At 40.8% G+C, this 20,437-nt stretch overlaps 2 protein-coding genes across 2 annotated transcripts; both read right to left on the bottom strand.

Moving 5' to 3' along the window:
- Positions 1–1,105: 1,105 nt before the first annotated feature.
- NKRF (NFKB repressing factor) lies at positions 1,106–16,449 on the bottom strand. Its single transcript, XM_042242028.2, has 4 exons — positions 16,368–16,449; positions 15,692–16,295; positions 5,345–5,475; positions 1,106–4,330 (listed from the first exon to the last, which is right to left on the bottom strand). The coding sequence occupies exons 2-4, from the start codon at positions 15,955–15,957 to the stop codon at positions 2,373–2,375; spliced, it is 2,355 nt and encodes a 784-aa protein (XP_042097962.1). The 5' UTR covers positions 15,958–16,295; positions 16,368–16,449; the 3' UTR covers positions 1,106–2,372.
- A 1,133-nt stretch (positions 16,450–17,582) lies between these two features.
- LOC121818140 (anaphase-promoting complex subunit 10-like) lies at positions 17,583–18,244 on the bottom strand. Its single transcript, XM_060408267.1, has one exon. It carries the CDS (start codon positions 18,177–18,179, stop codon positions 17,808–17,810), a length of 372 nt encoding a protein of 123 aa, XP_060264250.1. The 5' UTR covers positions 18,180–18,244; the 3' UTR covers positions 17,583–17,807.
- Positions 18,245–20,437: the final 2,193 nt, after the last annotated feature.

The raw sequence follows: 20,437 nt of genomic DNA, 5'->3' as shown, positions 1-20,437 counted from the left end.
CCAACAAAAAGGGGACAAAATAGAACAGCAAAGTTGTCAGCAGCTCATTCTTGCCAACTCCATTTCTCAACATATTCTCAAGCAGAGTTAGATGACTTCACCCTAGTTCCACATCAATACCAAGGCTGATCCTAAGAAGTTAGGAAATCTGGACCCTCAAACTGAGAACCAGATATATACTTGGCCCCATTGTTTCAGAGCTTAACTACATTAATATTCTATTCATTTTAACAACCAGATTTATATAACATTACCCTACTCTGGCCCCTGAATCATTTTGAGAAGAGGAAAGAAATATAAAGAGAGAAAGGAGTTTTTACACTCAATCTCCAAAGCCACCCTTACCCAAGAGAGGTGAAGGTGGGCTTTTCTAGTACACTCATTGAACCATAGCTTCTCAAAGTTGGCATGAGACTAGTAGGTAAAAAACATAATCCTAAAAAGTCTATAAACATTTTAGGTCAGTTCCCTTTGCCACTGTTAAAAGATTAAGGGCCAAAATAAAATGCACGCCTCATTCCTCATCCTACTAACATTATGAAAGGTCAGACACTGTAGGACAAAACTTAGTGGAAAGCAAACATCATACACTGTGTTAATCACTGTAGGTGACTGAAAGCCATAGAGATCCAGGCATAAAAAAAAAAATTCCCTTCTATGTTTTACATATTGATTTAAGTACAACGGACAGCTTCTTAATGCAAAATATACGTAAGAAGGGAAAGGAAGTTGTTCATTGTGGGCCAATGTCAAGTTTGGTGCTAAATGTTTTAAGACACTGTAAGCAACCTAACTGTTCTAAATATGAAGTCATTGGAGGTGTTTATCAATATTCACCTCTGAATATTAACAGTTGATTTACCTGAGATACAAAAACAAAATCATGTAAAAGGAAACAGCCTAAGATTTGGCTGCAGCCAGCATGTTGGTCCCCAGGGAAAACATGATGGGTCGCTGACTGGCTGTTCCTATCTGCTAAGTCATCATGTTCATCCATATGTGTTCTAGTGTTGAAATGTTTTGTGCAAACACCACTTCTCTTCTCCAAAGACTCAAAGTGTTGCTACCAGGCTGCTTCCCAGAAATGAGCACACCACCACGTTGATCAACTTTGGCTCCTTTTTATTCAGGAAGCATACGCTAATTCTTTTTATACATTTTTTTTTTTTACATTCCAGAAATAAGCGAAAATAGCAGTTTTAAATATGTTACAAAGTTGGCTTTGGGGGCTAAATAAGCTTTTCGAGAGAGGACCAGCCAACTGACCTTTTCATCAAAGCACCAATGTATCTTCAGTCTTTTACCAAGCTCTACCACAGCTGTGGCCACCTTGGATGTGTTGTACATCCAAGCCACATGAAAGCTGTAATGGAGAGTTGCTGCGAGTCTCTCTGCAAGGCACCAAGAACAGACAGTTCCAGCTTCCTTTCTTCAGACTGAATCAAAATTTTGAAAACTTTTCAATTCATCTCTCAAGTAGTGCTCTCTCAGTGTGAAGACTAGAATTTGTTAAAACTCCTATCACAAGATACAGTAAATCACTTCCAATATTCTGGAAACCACATGGAAGAGTTATAAATAAATGGACACTAAAATTACTTTAAGAAAGTTTTACATCATTTAGTTGGTAAGGACATTTACACATACAGCACAATTTACTGTTAAACATTCTATAACTGGCTTCACATAAAGATGAAAATAGATAATACAAAATGATCTGACATTTTCAGTTAAGTTGGAATTAAGACTCTAGGCACCCCACTCCAGTACTCTTGCCTGGAGAATCTCATGGACAGAGGAGCCTGGTGGGCTGCAGTCCATGGTGTCGCAAAGAGTCAGACACAACTGAGCGACTTCACTTTCACTTTTCACTTTCGTGCACTGGAGAAGGAAATGGCAACCCACTCCAGTGTTCTTGCCTGGAGAATCCCAGGGACGGAGGAGCCTGGTGGGCTGCCGTCCATGGGGTCTCACAGAGTCGGACACGACTGACGCGACTTAGCAGTTTTATTGTAGTCAACATCAATTTTACATATTGTTGCAGATTGCTGTGCTATGCCCTTTAAAATGGGAATTTCTTTCTTGGGGTGAAATTCCATTTGGATATGTGTTCTTGCTTTGTACAAACCACTAAAATCTGAGGGACACAGCAACATCAAAGACATAAACAGTAACTGCACAATATTATCTGCTGGATTAAGCTAATACAAGTGGACAGTATTCTTCAAGTTGTAATATCTAATAAAGCACTATATGAAATGAACAAGGTGAAACATCGTAAGAATGAATATACTCTGCAACCAGTACATATAGCATCACTTCTTTAATTCATAAATCTGCCTCAGGCATCTGCACAATAAATTAGCAAGATCTCAATTTGCTTGAGGCATCACCAGCTCATAATGCCCCACTTGGCCTTCCTGTTTGAGCTGGTCGAGTAAGTCCTCCTTCCGTCTTTTTCTTCCTACCACCAGGTATCTGTCGTGGCCCACCCCATGAGACTTACTCTTAAGACCATACTTCTGGGCGATCTGATGTATTTGCTTCCGCTCATCATTAGTCAGCTCTGTAGAGAAAGTTAAATCCGTGTGGCTCTCGGAGCGGGCATAGTTTCTGATGATCTGTTCAATATCTCTCTTGGCAATTTTATTTACTCTCTCTACATCAAGACCAAGCCCTTCCCGCTTATGCTGCTCTTTGACAGAGATTGGCTCCCGAATGCCCTCACCAGATTTACCTAAACCACCACCCGTCCAACCCATCTTTCTCAGCAGCTGATTTCCAATGTTATCTTCTTTGATTTGCTGTTTATAAGCCTCCTCTGCTGAGCGGCCCTGAATTTCATTTCTGGAAATCACATCTTCAATAGCTCCTTTCTTCAAATTGTTAATGACAGTCGGTTGGGTCTTTTTGAGGGTTTTCACAGCTTCCCCCGCAGCTTCATATTTGACAGTTTTCTTCACTCCAACTGCTTCTGCAATTACTTCACTCTCGAGAATCACCTTGCATTTCCATCGGAGGCCTGTCATTCTTTCATAGACGTATTCAACTGTCATTCGGTTAAACTGAGCTGTGTCATTCAGCGTGCACACAGGATTGGAAGAATTCTCATAAACTACAAGATCCTTTATGTCTTTCTTCTTTCCAGATCCCCTGGGTGAAGAGCCTGTTTGGCACTGTGAACTTTTGACAGATGGATAAGTGGGCTGTGTTTTTTGAAGGATTTTCAAAGCCTCATCAGCAGCTGCATGTTTACTTGTTTTTTTGGTTCCATAACCTTCAGCTAAGCAGTGATCTTGCAAAAATACTCGACAACGCCATGTACGATTTGGCATCATCTCATATTTGTATTCTACAGACATTTTGTTGTATGAGGCAGAATTGTTAAGGATACCAATTGCATCGTTTGCATTTTCTGTAAGGATAAAATTGGTCCAGTGTTTGGCGGAAGCATTAAAAATCGGCTGCCCAGAAGCATCTTTAGCCAGCACCACCAGCTCTTCTGGTGGTTTCAGAGCTGGAGGAAAGTCATATGAAGGCATGCCAATCTGACATACCACAAGGTCCTCTCCAATTGTGTGCTTGAATTTCCTTCGGATAACCCTAACTTCAATACGTTTCTGCAAGAGTTTTACAGCTAGCTCAGTAGCTCGATCCCTGGACCCATTCTTGCTGCCAGCATAGCCTGTAGTTAAGTAGATGTTCTGGCATCTAACTTCACAGGCATAACCATCTGTTAGAAGTTTTTTATTTTTGGGGATGTCAGCAGGAGGGATTTCTTTTAAAGGAGCGTATATATATTCAGGATTTGTCTTACATGCCTGAATACAACGAGTTAACATATAGGTGTAATTAATTTTATCAGATCCAGATGTCATCTCTGGATTAGAAAGGTTCTTCCAGATAGTTGCTGTTAATTTTTCAATAAAATACTGCTTCTCAGCTACCACTGACTCAGGAAATGTCTGTGATGGTGAAGGCTCAGGAGGTGACTGAGAGTCTGCCTGCTGTGATGTGCTGCTGGGGGCAGGGTTCCCACTGTCAAAATACATGTTGGCTGTGACAGGCTTGTCTTTTGTGAAAATAAATCCTGATGAATCACAATACTGAGAGTTCCCATCTTGTATACTGAAAGAGTCTTGAGTATAATCTTGGTAGATGTCTCTTGGCATGTTGGCAAAATGTGTTTGTTCATTTCTCTCTTTTGTTTGAGGGCCATAAGGATCTTCCTGTCTTTCATCTTTTGAACTACTAGCTACAAAATGTACAGGCTCAAAACGAGGTCTCACATGGAATTTGGAACCGGCTTGCTTTTTAGGAGGATTTTGACCTATAGAATGAGTGAAATTTACAATTCATTAAAAAGGGATATTTCAAAAGAACCAAGCAGGAAAACAGTACCAACCAATTTTTTTTTTTTTTTTTGCAAGCTGAACTGCTGGTAAAAGTTATGTCCCATCACAAAAACTTCAGGTCATTTAGGTGAAGGGACCCAAATATCAATGTAAGATTCCAACATAAGGAGAGATGCTCCCTGTCCTTCCACGTGTAAGGGAGGAGACTTGACAGAAAATATGCCATTGACTCAACTATGCAGGTCACCACCATGCACGACGGGTAGATGCTTCTGCATCTAATGAGTTAAAGCACAGGTGAAGTGTACTGAGTAAGAGGATGTTCCACTATGATCTCATACCACCTGTGCTGAAAAGCTCCCTTCTTAAGGACTGCAAATGGAACAGATGGCTCTAATGCAACAGAGATGATGACCAGAGGCGTTTACAAAGCCTCTCTTTTGTATCAGAAGTGACCGACTCTGTGATGATGCTTTACATAGTTGCGACTAAAAAAAAAATAAAAAATATTTGTCAAAAGATCCCAAAGATTTTCAAATTCAAAATTTTAGTTTGCTTTATTTTATTTCTACAACAAACTTCAGCTGGAAACTAATGATTTACAGAGGATATCAAATTTAAAGCTATGGAAGAACTCTGCTGAGGCTATACCAGACACTAGAGCTTTCTCCCTATAACTCTGTTTAGTAGAAAACTGGTCTACCACAGACCCATCCAGGAGGATTTAGTTACTTAGATGCTTAAGGGAGGTTCCATGGCATGGAAGCATTATCCTTCAAGGACAGCATTATAGCATGAATTCAGTATTCTTAGCTTTCAGTTCTATTTAGCATCCTCAAAAAAAATGTACAAACTGAAAGTTAAAACTTTTACAGTGTGTAAGATCTGATGTTACCAATGTTATTTAAAATCATATACCACACTCATATCTTTAAAAAAGAAGCCACACTGTTTCTTCAAATCCCACCTTCCAGAAACAGTATACTCACCATCACATGTTGAGAGGTGACGTTTTTGACCTTTGGAGGCCTTGGACAGCATCAGATCATATGAAGGCATCTCCCCAATATCAATACCTTCAGCCATTTGGAGAATTTTTTCCATCAAGCGTGGGCTGTACCTATTTAAATGAATATAATCTACAGTTAAAACAGACAAGAATGCAGTTTTTGAAAAGTTTCTAGATGACCCATCTTATAATTGCTCCCACAGGACTTTACTAACAGAATGTCTTGGCTATAAAACTGAAGAATCTGCCCTAAAATAGTTATGTATCAAATGAGCAATTATGTTACTGTCATTAGAAGACATACAAACACAAATATTAAGAAATTTAGGTGAAGACCATATCTTTAATTGGAATTAAAAGTACCCATATAAACTCGTAATTTATTTTTCTCTACATACATACATTTATGATGTATATCATGTATACATATATACATATGGTATATATCATGTATACATATATTATAATGATAATGTACTCAGAATGTTAATAAGAGATGGATTGTTAACATCCAAATTGTGGTTTCTATCATTTCCCACCAAATGGAATCAGAGTCCTGAAAGAAGTGGCTGGACCCAAGTCTGGGCCAAGAAATGTAGAATCTGGGAGATATTTTCATGCCTGGAAACAAGAACGCTGTCAAAGACCTCAGGGGTTGTTGTCAAACGGACTCAGAAGTGAGCCAACTTGAATATCAAGAATAACCACAGTGGACTGAAACACATCAAGCACGTTAAACATCCATTAGCTCACAGTAATACTTACAAACTCATTATTGGTCACCTTTGGAGGACGGTGGGGAATCAAGTCATTATTCCCCAAACAAGTAACATTAAAAGAAGAAAGCAAGCATTTATCCAGCATTTCCCTGTACAAATTGTACCTCAGAAAAAACTAAAGAGTTGATGAAGAAAATCTCCTTTACAGAAGCATTCCAGCTAATAAATGAAGGAATGATAGATTCCTACCATTTTGCAACCCATAAAGCAACAATAAATGATCATCAATGGCCGCTAAGTTTAGCAAGGAGAGATAAGAATGCCTTCCTAAATGAACAATGCAAAGAAATAGAGGAAAACAGTAAGATGGGAGAGATAGAGATCTTTTCAAGAAAATCAGAGATACCAAGGGAACATTTCATGCAAAGATAGGCTCAATAAAGGACAGAAATGGTATGGACCTAACAGAAGCAGAAGATATTAAGAACAGGCAGCAAGAATACATAGAAGAACTATACAGAAAAAAGATCTTAATGGTCCAGATAACCACAATGGTGTGATCACTCATTTAGAGCCAGACATCCTGGAGTGAAAAGTTAAGTGGGCCTCAGAAGCATCACTATGAACAAAGCTGGTGGAGGTGATGGAATTCCAGTTGAGCTACTTCAAATCCTAAAAGATGATGCTGTGAAAGTGCTGCAACTCAATATGCCAGCAAATTTGGAAAACTCAGCAGTGGCTACAGGACTGGAAAAGGTCAGTTTTCATTCCAATCCCAAAGAAAGGCAATACCAAAAAATGCTCAAACTACTGCACAATTGCACTCATCTCACACGCTAGCAAAGTAATACTCAAAATTCTCCAAGCTAGGCTTCAACAGTATGAGAACTTCCAGATGTTCGAGCTGGATTTAGAAAAGGCAGAGGAACCAGAGATTAAATTGCCAATATCTGTTGGATCACAGAAAAATAATTCCAGAAAAACATCTACTTCTGCTTCATTGACTACACTAAAGCCTTTGACTGTGTGGATCACAACAAACTGTGGAAAATTCTTAAAGTGATGGGGATACCAGACCACCTTACCTGCCTCCTGCAAAACCTGTACACAGGTCAAAAAGCAACAATGGATTGGTTCAAAATTGGTAAAGGAGTAGGTCAAAGCTGTATACTGTCAGCCTGCTTATTTAACTTATATGCCAAGTACATCATGTGAAACGCCGGGCTGGATGAAGCATGAGGTGGAATCAACATTACTGGGAGAAATATCAATAACCTCAGATATGCAGATGACACCACCCTTATGGCAGAAAGTGAAGAAGAATTAAAGAGCCTCTGATGAAGGTGAAAGAGGAGAATGAAAAAGCTGGCTTAAAACTCAACATTCAAAAAATGAAGATCATGGCATCCAATCCCATCACTTCATGGCAAACTATGGGGAAACAGTGACAGATTTTATTTTCTTGGGCTCCAAAATCACTGCAGATGGTAACTGCAGCCATGAAATTAAAAGACGCTTGCTCCTTGGAAGAAAAGCTATGACCAACATATTAAAAAGCAGAGACATTACTTTGCCGACAAAGGTCTGTCTAGTCAAAGCTATGCTTTTGCCAGTAGTCATGTATGGATGTGAGAGTTGGACCATAAAGAAGGCTGAGCACCAAAGAATTGATGCTTTTGAACTGTGGCATTGGAGAAGACTCTTGAGAGTCCCTTGGACTGCAAGGGGATCCAACCAATCCTAAAGGAGATCAGTCCTGGGTGTTTACTGGAAGGACTGATGCTGAAGCTGAAACTCCAATACTTTGGCCACCTGATGCGAAGAGCTGACTCATTGGAAAAGACCCTGATGTTGGGAAAGATTGAAGGCAGGAGGAGAAGGGGACGACAGAGGATGAGATAGTTGGATGGCATCACTGACTCAATGGACATGAGTTTGAACAAGCTCCTGGAGATGGTGAAGGACAGAGAAGCCTGACATGCTGCAGTTAATGGGGTCACAAAGAGTCAGACACAACTGAGCAACTGAACAACAATAAAAGCTTATCAGGTGAAAAGCTGATGGGGAAGAACCTAGAAACAGACCCACACAGACATGTTCAACTGTTTATAAAACTAAAAGCAATCCAATGGTGGCAGGAGAGTCTTTTTATCAAATGGTGCTGGACAAAGTAGGCATCCAACCTAAACAAACCACCTCAACCTAAGCCTCACATCATATACAATAGTTAACTCAAAATGCATCATAAACTTAAATGTGAAACTAAAAAGTTTTTACAAAAAATACAGAAGAAAATCTTCAAGATCTCCAGCTAGGCAAAGAATTCTTATACTTAACACCAAAAGTATGATCCATAAAAGAAAAAGTTAATAAAATTGACTTCATTAAAATTAAAAAATTTTGCTCTCAAAAGATCCTGTGAAGAGGATGAAAAGACAAGCTACAGAGAGCAAGAAAATATTTACAAACCATATACTTGACAAAAGATTAGTATCTAGTATAAAGACCTCAAGACCTCTCAAATTCAACAGTAAAATATATACATATATATAATGTGTATATATGAACAAAAGATATGAATAGAACATTTCGCCAGAGAGGATATACAGATTGCAAATAAGCAGATAAAAAGAAATGTTCAACATCATCAGCTACCAAGGAAATGCAACTTAAACCAAAATGAGATATTATTCTGTAGCTATCAGAGTGGCTAAAGTGAAAAATGGTGACAACACTAAATGCTGACAAGGATGCAGAAAAACTGGATCACTTGTACACTACTTGTGGGAATATAAAATGATATGGCCACTCTGGGACACAACTTGAAAGTTTTTTTATAAAATTAAACATGCAATCACCTCATGACCTTGCAACTGCACTTTGGGGCATTTATCTCAGAGAAATAAAAGCATACGTGCACACAAACAACTGTACACGGATGTTCATAACAGTTTTATTTGTAACAGCCCCAAACTACAACCAGCCCAGATGTCTTTACCACACACCATGGAACACTGCTCAGCCAAAAAAATGAATAAACTATTGATACACGCAGTATTGGGTATGAGTGGGAGGGAAATGGATGTGGTTGTAAAAGGGCAATGTGAGGGATCCTTGTGGTACTGGAACTGTTCAATATCTTGATGATGGTAGTGGACATGCAAACCTACACCTGTGATAAACTGTATAGAATCACACACACAAGTATTAGTAAAACTGGAGGAATCTGTGTAGACTGCAGATTGTAACAATGTCATTATCCTGATTATGATATATTAACTTTGTAAAATGTTGTCATTGCGGGAATTGGGTAAAGAGCACAGGGCATCATGTTATTTCCTACAATTACAGGTGAACCAATAATTATGTCAATAAAATTTTCAATTGAAAAAAGTTGTTGGAGAACTTTATCATCTTAATCTCACTAAAAATGGGACAATCAGACATGTGTCCCTGATGTGATATGACAGGGCAAAGATCTAAAAAGTGTTCTTGACCACCAGATAATTGCACCCAAACCTAATCAAGCCCCTAACTCCTAGAAACATGTTAAGCACCACCACAAGAATACAGCCAGCCAAATCCATCATGAAGGAAACATTATGTGACAGTCCATTTCTTCATCAAATAAACAGCATGAAAATAAAAGGAGAGGGAATGGTTAAAGGCAACAGATCAGTCAGATATGTGTGGACCGTGGGTCAAACAAACCATTCTGCGACAAATGGAGAAAACATTATTGGATCATTTTGAGAAATTATCATTAATTTTTCTGAGTATGAATAATGGTATTATGACTATTTTTTAAAAATTATCTGGTACAGATATATACTAAAATATTTGCAAGAGAAATGATGGCAATGTTTTCTTTAATATATTCTGGACTACCTCGCACAAAATACTAGGGGCAAGACGAAATGAGAAGGGTAGCATGACAGACTGTTGACAATTGCTGAAGTTGAATGATGCATGCATGAGTGTCCACTAACCTCTTCTACTTTTTGTGTTTGATTTTCCTTACTAAAAAGCTTTAAAACATACAATATTGTAAAGTAATTAGCCTCCAATTAAAGTAAATAAATTTATATTAAAAAAATAAAAAGGACTCCTTATGAAGTACATTTGCCCTTGATAGAATATCAATTTCCTGCAGAGAAAACTATGGGCTCAAGTGAAGTTTTGGTTATCATGGTATCTACTCACTCTTCTCACCTTCAGAGCCTTTCTAAGCCTAAGACCAAAAAAGACTTCTGGTGGTATGTGAGAAGAAAGTTCTTCTTTGGGTAGGGGCAGGGGGCATGCTGTGCAGCTTGCGGGATCTTAGTTCCCCAACCAGGGACCAGGGAACACCAGGGAATTCCCCAAGAAAGTTCTGAAAATGAGAAACTAGCACTCCTCTACATGAGTAGGCTCTGAACTTCAAAGAGGATAACATCCATTTTCAACACAATAGGTCCCGCACCCATCAGATGTCTTTCCTTGCAAAAGAGAGAAGTGACATGGTGGCCGTCTCTGACAGATGACCTGTAAGCTAGCCCAGTTGTAATCCACACTTCCCACTGATAACTGCTGCTGCTAACACCAGTATTTAAATGCTGTAATTTTATTTTTATTTAGTCTTATCAAAAAGCATAGCCTAAAATGTCATACATTATATATATCAGTTTCATTAAGATTTGGGAGTGGGGACTTCCCTGGTGGTAGATAAGATCCTCCTGCCAATGCAGGGAACACAGGTTTGATCCCTAGCTGGGAAGTTCCTACATGCCATGGAACAACTATGCCGGTGCGCCACAACTACTGAGCTCACATGCTGCAAGTATAGAAGCCCGCGTGCCCTAGAGCCTGTGCTCCGCAACAAGAAAAGCCACCACAATGAGAAGCCCACACACCACAACCAGAGAGTAGCCCCTGCTGGGCGCAGCTAGAATAAGCCAGCACACAGCAACAAAGACCCAGTGCAGCCACAAATAAAATAATTTTAAAAAAGATTTGTGAGTACAATTTCTAAGGTATGAGATGAAAGCAAAAGATTATGAAAATGAGATGAAGTCTACAAATCTTAAACTGGTGTTGCCAATTTTGCTACCAAAACTGGTACTACAACCAAACCACTCACCTTGAATTCCAGTTAAAATTCTCCAGATCTTATAGACTGATTCCAAACATGGCATCCAAGTGTAATGGCATGTATGCCATTCAGTGTGCATGAATGATGCATTTGGGACCTACTCCATTCACATTTTCTCTCTGGTTTCTTCCAGCATTAGTAATGATTATACCTACTTACTGTTCCCTATTCATTACATTTGCCACAAAATTTAACATCACCCATAGGCTATAAAAATAAACCTTTGTGTTGATTGCCAATATAGTCATCTTCTCAGCCCTTTATTAGGAAGTCATAATACTGAAGAATCCCAACCAGCTGGAACAGTAATGGAACAGACTGTGTAGTGCCTGCTGCTGCTGCTAAGTCACTTTAGTCATGTCCGACTCTGTGCGACCCCATAGACAGCAGCCCACCAGGCTCCCCCGTCCCTGGGATTCTCCAGGCAAGAACACTGGAGAGGGTTGCCATTTCCTTCTCCAATGCATGAAAGTGAAAAGTGAAAGTGAAGTTGCTCAGTCATGTCCGACCCTCTGCAACCCCATGGACTGCAGCCTACCCAGCTCCTCCGTCCATGGGATTTTCCAGGCAGGAGTACTGGAGTGGGGTGCCGTTGCCTTCTCCGGTGTAGTACCTAACACTTGGCTATTCAAAGAACAAATACTAATCTTTACATTAATCTTTAATTAACCTTTACTGTGAAGACCACTAGGATTTCAGTCCTATTTCAAAATATTCTCCAAAGAGTACCTACCCAGGGATAAAGAAGTGGTTCCACAAATCTGAAATAAGCCAAGGCAGTAAATAGAGCTTTCATCACTCAGTTTTCCATAGTGCATTTTTTTAGTGGATTTAAAAAGTAACACCTTTACTCCAGAAATTTTAGAGAATCCATCAAGAAAACGCCTACAAATCCAACCACTGATAATTTCATTAACATTTGGGGGTTTACTTTTTATTCCTTTTTCTATGCTTCCCATACCACCTTCTCCCCACCCCTGCAAAAAAAAAAATCACTATCAGATCATCTATGTTGATTTGTAATCTGCTGGGGTTTTGATGTTTTTCTTAATTTATTATGTCATAAGCTTTTTCTCCATGTCATTAGCACATGACTTTTAATGGCTATACAGTATTTTATCTCATGGAGGGATCATGATGTAAAGTACCATTAAGGCAAGTCCAACAAAGTAATTTTAAGATGTATGCATACTATGCATTTACAACCTATTTGGTTGTAAATGCTTAAAAAAGAAAACCAAAAAGCCCCAGCTGGTCTTTAAGGTTTTCCAAGGTTATCATGTATTAAGCTTTTTGGAAATCACAACTGTGCCACCATACCTAGCATACAAAAAGATGATTTCTAATGGACAAAGACATCTGACTTCATGAATCTCACCTTCTTGAAAAAAGACACGTGCTTATAGGTGTGTATTTATGATATACAATGGCACCTGGAATTTAATAAATATTCAGTAATAGATGCTTTCTTTCAAATTAAAAAAAAATTATTAAACTGCTCTACTAGGTCCAAATTTAAAAGGTGAGGTTTGAAAACTAAGCAAAGGTTAGGATTTCCAAGTATAAAATTATTTATGCAAACCTATTCAAAAGACTCCTACATAGTGAATAACATACAACTAACATTACTGATACAGCTTTTAAAAGCTCCCACTCATATTTCATCAGCTGGTGATTGATGCACTCTACCTACTATGTGCAAAGTTAGTTTCACAACATGAGCCCAGTCAGCATCTTCCTTCCAAACGTCAGTCTCACATCAACAAGAAAAGACAAATAATCAAGGTGGCAAACTGGATTCATTTTAGGATATATTTTCTCTATTGATTAATATCTCACCAAAAGTCAATAGATCAGGATTCTGTTTCTTTCTCTTTTTTTTGGATTCTGTTTCTAATACTACTGATGAAGAATGATTGGAAAGCTGAATGCTCCAGTTAACCAAACATTCTGCTTTATTAAACATACACACACTATCAACAATTTTAAGTAAAAACTGCACAGGTCCCTTGGCATTCATATGAACAATTATGTCTGTGCTGTAGATGAGGTTGATAAGACTGCACTAAATTTTCATTAGCCACAAGATATATGTTAGAAATGGCCTACAGAAAAAAAAAATCTTGACTCGTTGTTTATTTTTATGAAACAGACAAGAAAAGGTGAAGATAAATAATTTCGGCTATTTGGGCTTCCCGATTGCCTAGACTGAGGGAAAAAAATGATCAAAAAGCAGATTAGAAAACATTGTTTTATTTATCCTATAAGACAACAGTTCTCATAGTGTAGTCCCTGGATGAGCATCATCCATTACCTGGGAACTTGTTACAAACAGAAATTCTAGGGTCCCACATCCATTACCTGGGAACTTGTTAGAAACAGAAATTCTGGGGTCCCATCTCACAGAAACCCTGGCAGTAGAACCCAGCAATCTGTGTTTTAAGAAGCCTAAGATTTTGATGCTGCTTAAGTCTGAGAAACATGTTACAGATGGTCAAGAAGATATTAAAACTTGTTCCCTGAGAATAGCCACTATCACCAAAAGGGATTGAAACATGATTTGCTCCCCTGCTCATGTGAGCTCCTCCTGGCTTGGTCTTATGATCAAGGATTTTTAAAAGCTATCCCTGACCTAGGAGTTCTTTCAGTCCCAGCTAAATTAGAACACAGAAAGTCCTGCAAGTGGGAAACAAAATGCAAAGAGTTCTCTTCTGGCTACTGCTTATAATCTGTTCTAAAAGTCAGGGAATGGGCCTTCAACGACAAATTAATGATTTCAGTTTAGAGTGGGCTGTGTCACCATGCATTCTGCAGCCCCCCTGGGAGAAAAGAAGAGTCTTCTGTCACAGAAAAATAGACCAGAAAACAAGAGCTCTGCCAACACCGACGTTAACAAGTACTGGAATACAGATTTTACTCACCTGAAGATGACAGCTGACATAAAGCCTGCCTCAAGTGGAAGATTACACTTGGTCCCTAGCTTCCAAGATTCTTTATTGCCCCTTCCCTTTCTCCTATATCTAAGTTAACAGATAGAATGTAAACATTACTCTTCAGTTAAGCTATTGGGTAACATTATAGCAACTCTTGTAAGTTTGTTTCTTAAAGGATTCAGATTTCCCATGGCTTCTGTGATATTAAGGACATCTAAGATTATAGGATAAAGGTACCATTCCAATTGCCAGAACAATATTGTTAAGTGCAAGTCAGTTAGATTTATCTGACTTGATTAATTACTGAGGCTTTCCCAGTCATAACCAGTTCCTCCAGTGAAATAGTCATTATCTCTGGAGGCAGAAAGTACACTAATCTAGAGAAGACAGAAAAAATATCTTTGTGTTATGGAAGCAAAACAAGTATCACACTGGATGCTATCTATGTTCAATAATTAAGCATTAACCACAGACAATCTTATTTATCTGTATCTGTTACAATCATTCCTGGAACTGAACTGGTTGAATTTGATCTGATCATTTTTCATAATTTCTCATCCTTCCTAAAAAATTTGCCCTGAAGCAAGTGTCAAAAAAAACCAAACCTCTCAAGTCTATCAAAGGAATGATTAGTCTAGTATAGGGCCGATTTGAAGGTTCTGAAGGACAGTGGTCCAAGTAGTCTGTTTTAAAAACATGCGTTGGAACCATACTGCAGTCTCCATTGAATGCAAAGAGCTTTCAAAGAGGCCTGTTTAGAACAGGCACTAGGTTCTAAGAAAGGGGAGCGGGGCGCGGCGGGGGCGGGGGGGGGGGGGCGGCGACAAACACACACCTAAAACCTCACTCAGAGGCCAAATGTTAATCCTACTGATCACATTTAAGGTGAAATGAGGGCAATCCGCTTTTACAGTAGATATAACCATTTCTTTGTTTGCGTCCAGACACATTATGCGCAAATCTACAAGCAAGGCGGACCCTGCGGTTGAGAGACCTCATACAAACCGCCTCCCCAAGAGAAAACAGTAAAACCCAGCTAGGCGGCTGCTATTTAATCTAACGGGAATGGAAAGAGAGGACGCTCCAGAGACTAGGATTACAACCGCAGAGCCCCTCTCCTCTCCCCCCATAGACCCCGGAACCCCGACTGTCGAATATTCTCTGCGGATACCGCATCCCTGGAAGGTCCTACGCAGGTCCGAGGCTCTGCTATTTGTCATTTCCCACGCCCTCCAAAACACCATCACAATGACCACCTCTCGGCAATCCTCTCCCAGGCGCTGCTTCATCTCCATCCCTGGTCCTGGAGAGGCCTCTCCCGCGATCCCCGCACCTTTCTAGCTGTTATGTCATCTGCAGCTACCTCGTTCAGCCAACCGCCCCCCCCCCCGCCCGCCCCGGGCCAACAGTGGAGTCCTCCAGCACCTCCAAATCTCCAGTCTCTAAGCACTCATCCCTACTCGCCCCCTCCTTCCCTATCCCGACCCTCTTCACTGATCCCCACCCCACCCGGGTCCCCAGCCCGACCCTCACACCTTACTCACCTGCAGCCCAAGAAAACGTGGTTGGTCCAGGCAGCGGAGAGCGCGAGGAGCTGGTCTAGGGCAGCCCCGGGATAACTGTGCAGGTGCCGACAGATGAAGCTGCGCCGCAGAGCCCACTGCCAGTCACTTTCGTGGCTATAGCGCCACTGCTCCAGCACTGGCTCGGGCGGGGGCGGCGGGAGGGGCGGCGGCGGCGGCGGCGGGAGGGGGGGTAGCGGCGGCGGCGACAGGAAGTCGCCCCCCAACAGCAGACGTCCGCCAGCCATCTTCTCCGCCCCCAAGCAGGGACCCCAGGGATGAAGTCGACTCCCGATCAGGAGCAAGCGGGAACGGGGGGTTGGTGGGAGGAACCGGGTGAGGAGGGGCGTGCGGGGGGCGCGAAGACCAACTCTCAGGGGTACTGGAGTGTGTACGTGAGGGGCGACCGTTTAAAAGGGAAAGGCGACCACGAGCTCCTGTCCCGGCAACCCGGGTACACGCCCGCTGCACTCCTGCAACTCGTGGAGGAGCACGAGGGCACCCGGCAGAGTCACACGCGCGCCGGGGAAACCGAGCCGGGCCCAGCGCTCCGCACCTCCGGCGATCCTCAGATTCACGCACTGCGCTGGAAAAGAAAAAAAAAAAAAAAGACACCTGCACGCTCTGCTCCCCCTTCTCTGAGTTCTAGTCTACCTACCCGCGTGCCGCCCTGAGGTTGTGAGACCAGTGCGCGTGCGCCACGGCTGTTCCCTAACTTCAAAATCCCGTCGCTGAGTCTCGCGCGACGTACGTTTTCTTCCCCTCTTATGACGACTAGGGGGCTTTTGACGTACTGTGATCACAAGCGTGGGGCGGGGCTCCGGGAAGGGGATTTTTGAAAGATTTTTCTAAGGTTTGGGAACATGGTTCCGTTAACTCCCTAGAAGGCTCTCTCAGGTGACTGTTGGCACGTCGCCTGACGCTTTCCCCTGGGTTTCTGACAGTGGGAGGGACTTGGGTTTGAAATGGGTATCACACTTTTTTTTTTTTCTTAATGTAAGCTCTCCGAGGCGCCCTTTCTTCAGAGGATAGCTTGAAAAGCTATCTGTGCGTCGTGCACCATTAGCTTTGTTTTATTGTGAAGTAATAGTAAAAACAAAATACTTAAGAAAAAAATCATCCAAACCCACTTATCGTCCATACTCTATCCCAATTGCTGACAAATACAAGCATCGTGTTCACACAGTTCTGATCACGGTTTCAAATAATCCTGTATTAACTATCAATTTAAAACGTGCAGAATATTACAAAATACAAAAGGGGCCCCCAAACTAAAAGGTGCACAGCACCAAATGGCTCACTCTGTAGGCAAACGTTTTCACTAGACCTGTGGTCTCCTCCAGTCCCTCAATCACTGTCTGCCCGTCTGTGCTATGGAAGTAGTTAATGAGTGTCAGCGGAAATTTATATATCTATTTTATATAAGGGTGGGATTGGTATCTTTCATGTAAACAATTTTATGTATTTATTAATTTGGCTGCACTGGGTCTTCCTTGGGGCATCCAGGCTATGTCTAATTGTGGTATCTTAGTTCGAGGACTAGGAATCAAACCGGGCTTCGCTGCATTGGAATGCAGATTCTTAACCACTGGACCACCAGGAAAGCCCCCAGTCGGTAGGAATTTACACAGCACTCACTGTGTGCTCAGTATAGTCAATACAAAGGGAAAAGAAACTGGGTTTTCTCTGTTGTCCTGGAACTAATTATCGCGTTGGTGGGGAGAAATAGTCCTGCCTAGAACTCGGTGTTCCATAGCAGGATGACAGTTGGATGAAGTGACTTTTACCCATTGTCCCCTTTTAACTGTTTTAGGATGTATTTATCTCTTTTTCTTGCAAAATAATTAATTTATTTTTCAATAAAGATACCAGATTTAATATGAACTGATAAGATGTTTAATGACTTTTGTTCTAAGTTCACCTTATTGAGCGATACATCATGAAATCAATAGTTGTACATCTAGGAAATTTACCAATGGAGCTCTCTTCCACTGGTGTGTATATTTTAATCTGTCTCATGTGGAGATCTCTTCCATTTTGGTGATTGGCTAGAATGGCAATCTGTATCATGAATGTACGAATTGGCTTCTTATGATTATCAGTTAAGGGAACATGAATCCAGCCACTTGGTTTCACCAATTCGTTGCCGAATTTCTTGAAGGTTGTGAAAATTATTTCCTACTCTGACTGAGATCTTGCTTGGAGTGTAGCTTTCATCAGATTTGTAATCCGCACAAATACATGTCTTCACTGTTGTTTTTCTTCTGAATTGTATGTTCACTAAATGAGGCTGGGATCCATCTGATTGCCAGTAAGTTTCTAGATTGTCATCTTGTAATTGATCCACTCCAAATCCTGGTTTACAAGACGAGAGTGACCAAACAGCTTGTGACCCAATTTCCCGTACTGTTCCAGTCCTTTCCAACTGCTTAGGGTCAGCACCAGGAGGTGTCTTGTTTGGTGTGGTCATTTAAAAAATATTAGCTTGCGGACTCCACTTGCTGCCACTCAGTTTTTCTGGATCCGCCGCAGCTCTGCGCCACTCCCCAGGATGTATTTATCATTATGTGACATATTTATATGTAGGGCTGTTTTGGGCTGACAAGAGCAGAAGATCACAGCATTTTTCACTTTAATAATGATTTATTTTCATGCTTGTCTCTCCCATTACATAGGGAGTGCTGTTTTTGACTCTGTGGTAGGTACTCATGTTTATTGAAGTAATGACAGTCTTTGAACCATGAAATCAAAGAACTTGATACTAGAAAGGAAGCTTTGAGATCATAAATTCCAATCATTATTGTATGAGAAAAATAAGGTCAGAGAGGTAGAGTGATAACTGAAGTCTGTAGAGGTGGCTTCTGGCAAAGCTGCGATCAGAATCTAGGTCACCTGACTTCTCATCCAGTGCTCCCCACTTATTTGCCATTATATTACCCTGTTGTTGTTGTTGTTTTATTCTTCACAGTATGTACCACCTTTTGAACTTCAAAAAAATGTTTGACTCCTCCTCACCCCCTGTGACAGTGCCATGAGAGCAAGGAACTCATCTGTCTTGCTTTTAGCACCTACATTTGGCTCCTGTAGGAACACCATAGATATTTGTTGAATTAAATGAATGATTGAATGAATGAAGGCTCTTCCTGTTGTCTCAAATTTGTGAAACTCATTTTCTTAGGGCCTACATTTTAAGCTGATTTTAAGATAGATTAATTTCCACCTAAGCTGCCAACTTTTATCAGTATCAGCATTACAATCAATACACATCTTTCTTAGAAAAGGAATTGAGAAAAGAAAAATGCCTTCCTCTCAGATTGGATGAAAATTCTTCCATCATATAGGAACAAATAATTCCAACCTGACTTTTGAATTTGGATTACAGAGTGAAAGGCGATGAAATTGTTGTTAGAGGCCATTTGCTCTGGAACATTCTCCAGGACCTTCTTTCCTTGGTAATCCTTCTGATCAAAAAATTCTTCAGCCAACCTAGCTCAGTCCATTCCCTTCTCACACATCGCAGATGTTTTCTCACTGAGCAGGAATTGAAACCCCTAAGCAGAAGTAAATTATCTGAATAATGGTTGAAGAGAAATGGAGGAGGGAAGTCTGATAATGGCAAACACTGTCATCCTAATACAATTCAGAAACCTCATGTAATCACCTGTCCTCCTCCCCTCCATCATCTTTCTCTGCTCTACCACAGGCTCCCACCACTGTTTTTACATGAAACATAAACACACACACACTCATACACACATAGTCTGTCAGCTCTGAGCTTCCTTCCCTTCCCTTTCCTGTGGGGGAGCCAGTGAGTGAAGAAAAGAGGGAAACCTGGAACCTGGCTCAGCACCACCCTCATAAATTATCCCAGAAATCAGATCACCAAAAGTTCTTAACCAGAGTATTCTGCACTGTGATATCCTCTTGAGGAATGGCTACTAATGGACTAAAAGCAATAGCTAGGAGCTGGCCAAAGCCTGGTAATTTGAGTACCCAAATTATTAAGGACAGTAACGAGCCATTGAAAAAATAGGAAGCCATAAGTCCACAGTGAGACCAAGTAGATAAATAATGAGGGAAAGGGGAGGGCCTTTGCTTACAATAGCATACCATGTGCTGACTGGTAAATATGAAGGGAATGCTGGAGTCAGAAAATCATCATTGGTTCAGGCAAGAATTACCAGTAGATGCTAAATCTAGGGGGAATTTTTTGATGAGGATTTTGCATGGACTTACAGTTTTCTCCTCACAGATTGTTTATTAGTAGCAAAGAAGAGGATGCAAATAATTATATAATGGAGAAATTGGGCAACACCTTGACCCAAAATGACAACAATCTTTTTTTTTTTAATGGCACTTCAAAAATATCAGTATCATGAAAGACAAAGAAAGGCTGTTTCAGATGAAAGGACACTAAAGTAACAGGACACAGTGCATGATTCTAGAGCCAATCTTATATGGCAAGAAAAATTGGTGTAAAGTATACTATTCAATGGGCTTCCCAGGTGGCTCAGTGGGTAAAGAATCCATCTGCAATGCAGGAGTCACAGGATCCTCAGGTTCCATCCCTGGGTAGGGAAGATCCTCTGAAGGAGGGCACGGCAACCCACTTCGGTACTCTTGCCTGGAGAATCTCATGGACAGAGAAGCCTGGCAAGTTACATTACACAAGGTCACAGAGTTGGACATAACTGAAGTGACTTAGCATGCACACATACTATTCAATAG

This window comes from Ovis aries, chromosome X (genome assembly GCF_016772045.2).
Source record: "Ovis aries strain OAR_USU_Benz2616 breed Rambouillet chromosome X, ARS-UI_Ramb_v3.0, whole genome shotgun sequence".
Classification (NCBI taxonomy): domain Eukaryota; kingdom Metazoa; phylum Chordata; class Mammalia; order Artiodactyla; family Bovidae; genus Ovis; species Ovis aries.
Note: the sequence above shows the minus strand (reverse complement) of the source record. Positions and strands in the feature narration are given on the sequence as shown.

What these genes read in the sequence shown, in the direction of transcription:
- NKRF (XM_042242028.2), bottom strand. Translation starts at nt 15,957, where the DNA reads ATGGCTGGCGGACGTCTGCTGTTGGGGGGCGACTTCCTGTCGCCGCCG. An exon ending in CACGTTTTCTTGGGCTGCAG is followed by an intron (nt 5,476 to 15,691) that starts GTGAGTAAGGTG and finishes TCATTTAAATAG; the next exon opens with GTACAGCCCACGCTTGATGG. An exon ending in TCACCTCTCAACATGTGATG is followed by an intron (nt 4,331 to 5,344) that starts GTGAGTATACTG and finishes CTCATTCTATAG; the next exon opens with GTCAAAATCCTCCTAAAAAG.
- LOC121818140 (XM_060408267.1), bottom strand. Translation starts at nt 18,179, where the DNA reads ATGACCACACCAAACAAGACACCTCCTGGTGCTGACCCTAAGCAGTTG.